This window comes from Scylla paramamosain, chromosome 42 (assembly GCF_035594125.1).
Source record: "Scylla paramamosain isolate STU-SP2022 chromosome 42, ASM3559412v1, whole genome shotgun sequence".
NCBI lineage: Eukaryota > Metazoa > Arthropoda > Malacostraca > Decapoda > Portunidae > Scylla > Scylla paramamosain.
The window spans coordinates 135,001-139,195 of record NC_087192.1 but is presented as its reverse complement, the minus strand read 5'-3'; the positions used below and the strand labels follow the sequence as shown (position 1 = coordinate 139,195).

General features: G+C 37.4%; 1 protein-coding gene across 1 annotated transcript in view; it reads left to right on the top strand.

Annotated features, from left to right (window-relative positions):
• The first annotated feature begins 1,467 nt into the window (after nucleotides 1–1,467).
• LOC135093241 (zinc finger RNA-binding protein-like) overlaps nucleotides 1,468–4,195 on the top strand; it is a 40,459-nt gene continuing 37,731 nt past the window's right edge. The window contains 1 exon segment of the mRNA XM_063992259.1: nucleotides 1,468–1,624. Coding sequence (XP_063848329.1) covers nucleotides 1,605–1,624 — 20 coding nt within the window. The 5' untranslated portion in view covers nucleotides 1,468–1,604.

Genomic DNA, 4,195 nt, shown 5'->3' with positions numbered 1-4,195 from the left:
TTGGATGATACCATCTGTCATCCCTCTTACTATTTTACATGTGAAATAATGTAGAAGTAAACCTCACTGGAACAAATCTAAGAAGCTCTTCTCCAGGGCTGGTTCCATGGTTTCTGATGCTAATAACAATTCAGATAGTACAAGCTAGCATGTATAATAGCTTAAAAAAATAATAAATTAGTAACTTGTGTTCTTACATTACACTGAAATATATTGTTGAAATAATGTATTCATTATTTGATTGTATTTACAATTTTGGTAATGTATTTAGGAACAAAATATTTTGTATAGGGGCAATATTCATAGTGTTTGAATACATTGTGCAATGTTCAGGGCCATCACTTGTTATTATAAAACGGATTACAAATGAGCGTATCCCATGAACCGTGTCTCACTCTTTATGATAAAATAATGACATGCATGATACAAGTTGTGTTATGCTCATATACTCGCAAGTGTAGTGGCAGGGCAGTCACTGCCAACTGTACCATCCACCTGGACTTTGGAGACTACTTGTAGCTGAATTACGAGTACAAATGAGTCTATTACGTAGCCTGCTTATCATTTTTTTCATTGCTACATTAAAATAAATTAACTGATGTTTTAATACGTACTCGACAGGAAATGGCCTCGTTTGGAAACTCATAAGGTTCACTGCGGCAAATAATAAAAATAACAAATAAATAAATAGATAAATAAATAAAATAATAATATATGTACAAATGTGCAGTTTCTAGCAAGAAAAGATGGGACACCAAGAACTGATATACTGTACAAGAGGAAAAGTGCGTTATGGCAGGACAATCAAGGCTGCTCAAGATTCGCATTGGGCTTCGTGATCGCTGTGGCGAAAAGGTAAGGGCGAATTCATATGCTACCTGGACTCTCTTGACCCGGGTTTGATGATACGCCTCTCAGTGGCGAATATTGTTTCATCCTTAGGTGATTTTCTTAGTGTTTCTTTGAAGTGCCCGACAACTACTTCGAGGCGATGGAAGTGCACATTTCACTGTACAGCAGAGTCTGTAATTGCAGTAATGATTGTAATTTCTCTGCTGTTGTTTGATTTATTGTATTGAAATTAGTGTATAATTGTCGAGACATAGCATGACAAAAGATTTTTTTTTTTTTTTGTCTAATAAGGTGTAATACATATCTGGTTGGGTCCCCCATGAGCCGTCCTCCTTGATCAGCCAGACATGGTGGTAGCGACTGACTACACACCACATGGTCCCACGCAACATGATCAATTCAAGCTAAAGATATGAAGAACACAACACTACGAAGAAATAAATAAACATGATACATATGCGGATCAAAGAAAAAATATATAATAAGCAAAATATCAAATTGACAAGATAAACATTGTGAACAAAAGACACAAAAAAATAGCATGGGAAATACATTAAATACAAATAAGAGGAGAAAATACCCAAAAACGAGTGGTGTGTCAGGGGCGCACTACTTTGCCGTGCGGGCGGCGGCGCGGCGGGGCGAGGCGTGGCGCGGCGGCGGTGTGGACGCGAGGCACACACGCAAACGCTACTCACATCCTGATTTCTGACAGTTTTTCCACCATTATCAATCACCAACCTACCTTCGTGATGTACTGGAGCGGTCTAAGGTGAGTGGCTGTGCCTGGAGTGGAGGTTGTGAAGGGGGAAAAGCTTTATTCACAGAGAAATAAGGGATAAATGAGCCATGGGCCGGGGTGCCATGCGTGCGCAGGACAGACGGGCGCAGGTGGCGGGCGTCTGGTGTTATTAAGTAAAAATAGCTCTGTTTCTCTATTACCCACTGCCATTTTAGTTAATACATGTACAGCAGAGCCAGAATGGTGGTCAGGGTGAGGATGTGCGGTCGGGTGGGCGGCGCGAGGGTGTGGGGAGGGGGAGAAGGGCACAGGCCAAGATTGGAGTATTGATTATGACCAGGGAATACCTTAAGGGGGAAATATTAATGCTTCCCTTTGCACCTCCCCAGCGGCAGCACGAGGATGTGCTTGTGCGGTGTGTGCACGGTGGTGGTGGGAAGGGTTAGGGAGGCGTGTGATGGGCGTGTGAAGGTCACCGACACACACACACACACACACACACACACACGTGTATATATATATATATATATATATATATATATATATATATATATATATATATATATATATATATATATATATATGTATGTACGTATGATAGAGGCCAAAAGCCAGATCTGAGTCAGATTTATAAGCCGTCTAACCCCATCATGACACACAAACACACTAGTAGCAGCAGCAGCAGTAGTAGTATAGTAGTTCATTGGCAGATTGGCAGAGCCTATGATACGTTACGCGGACTTTATATCTTTTTTTAGGCTACAGAATAACTAAAACACTTAGTCCGAAAAGTAATTATACAAATGTTTTCTATTTTAGTGCCTTTACATTGATTTTGGCACTGCCATCACAAATGCTACTTTTATATAACCCAAAGTGCCACTCAAGAAAATATCGCTGCTGTGTAACATTCTCCTAAATACCACTTAACAGTTTTCTCATTTAGCTATTAACAGTCTTTAGCTACCATATAACAGTCTTGTAATAGCTGTGTTACAGTGAAGCATTTAAAAATTCAATCTAGCTAAACTTTAACTCTTGTACTGGGGTTTTTTCCATTCTGAATTGCCTCAATGGCAGTGGATGAAAGGACAATACAGTGTCAGAAGCCAGTTTAATGTTGTGAAATGTAGTAGGTGAAGCCATGGGGGACATGTCATTGATTGGTTAGGGCAGTGGCATCATGTGAAAGGTCAAAGGCTGTATAGATCATATGAAATGAGGATGAACAGTGGAAATAAGTAGGTATGTTGCATACTGGGGTTGCAACATGTAGGCCCTATGGCTTATTCCAGCTTCTCATATTTTCTTATGATCTTAGAAAACAGCCTCAACCCACAAATCCCTCCCATCATCATCATTAATGTTCATTCATGTGTTATGCAAGGTTGATGCTGCTTCAGCTTATTGTAGAAATATCAAGATAATATTCTCGGTTCTCTATAGCATTACACACACACACACACACACACACACACACACACACACACACATATATATATATATATATATATATATATATATATATATATATATATATATATATATATATATATATATATATATATATAATTTATTTATTTTATTTTTTTATTTTATTTATTTATTTATTTATTTTTATTTTTTTTTTCATACTCTTTGAGAAGCTCCACCCATGACACCAAGCAAGTATTGCTTCCTTGCATCTGATTGGCTGAGTAATGGAAATATCAAAATGGATTAAATGGATGTATATGTAATCAGGATTCTGTAATGTATGAAGTATGAAGATAGAACGCAATGTGTTTTAAATTATTGGCTATTCTGCAACTACTTTTTAGATGTAATAACAAAAATATATAATATTTAGTGCAAGACAATATCTGTTCCCATAGAGTTAATGTTGGCTCTAGGAATGAGTTAGCTCCACAAGAGTTAAATGCATCATTTGTTACTTTTCATACCTGTCATTCACACTTTCGCCAACTTTAGAAGGCTTGTAGTCATGTTATTGTATCTTGGCCAAGTGTGGGTGGCAAATAGCAGAGTGGCAGGAGTCGTAGTAAGTATTATAGTAAGTAAGTAGTAAGTATTATAGACAATACTTTTATAGGAACTGGGACATATTTAGGGATTATTTAGTTTTTTCGATGCCTATATTAACAGGAGTGTAATATCGAAGCAGCAGAATTAAATTGAAAGCTATGGTCAGGGGCGGCTGGTCCATAAGGGCTGGTGGGCTGCAGACCTCCCTGTCTCAGCCTTGCCAGGCAGATGAATGATTCATTCATATAATCAATTTTACACAAATAAATAATATTATACTTTTATATTCAATTCAGTATTTTTTTAATTGTTTTTTCTATCATTTTCCAATGGCTACGGTACTGGAGAGGGATAAAGATTTTAGTTGTAAATGTTTTGGCGCACTCATTGTTGTGGAGTTGGGTGCACAGATTTGGCTGCTGTGTTTCCCCAAAAATCGTCATATAAAAAGATAAGTTACTTTCTCCTAGGAAGTTACTTCTCAAATCTGTAATCAGTAAGGCATAAGAAATAGGAAACAAGACTTCAGAATAATTGGAAAAGAAAACAGTAGAATTCATAGTATATTGTATTCTT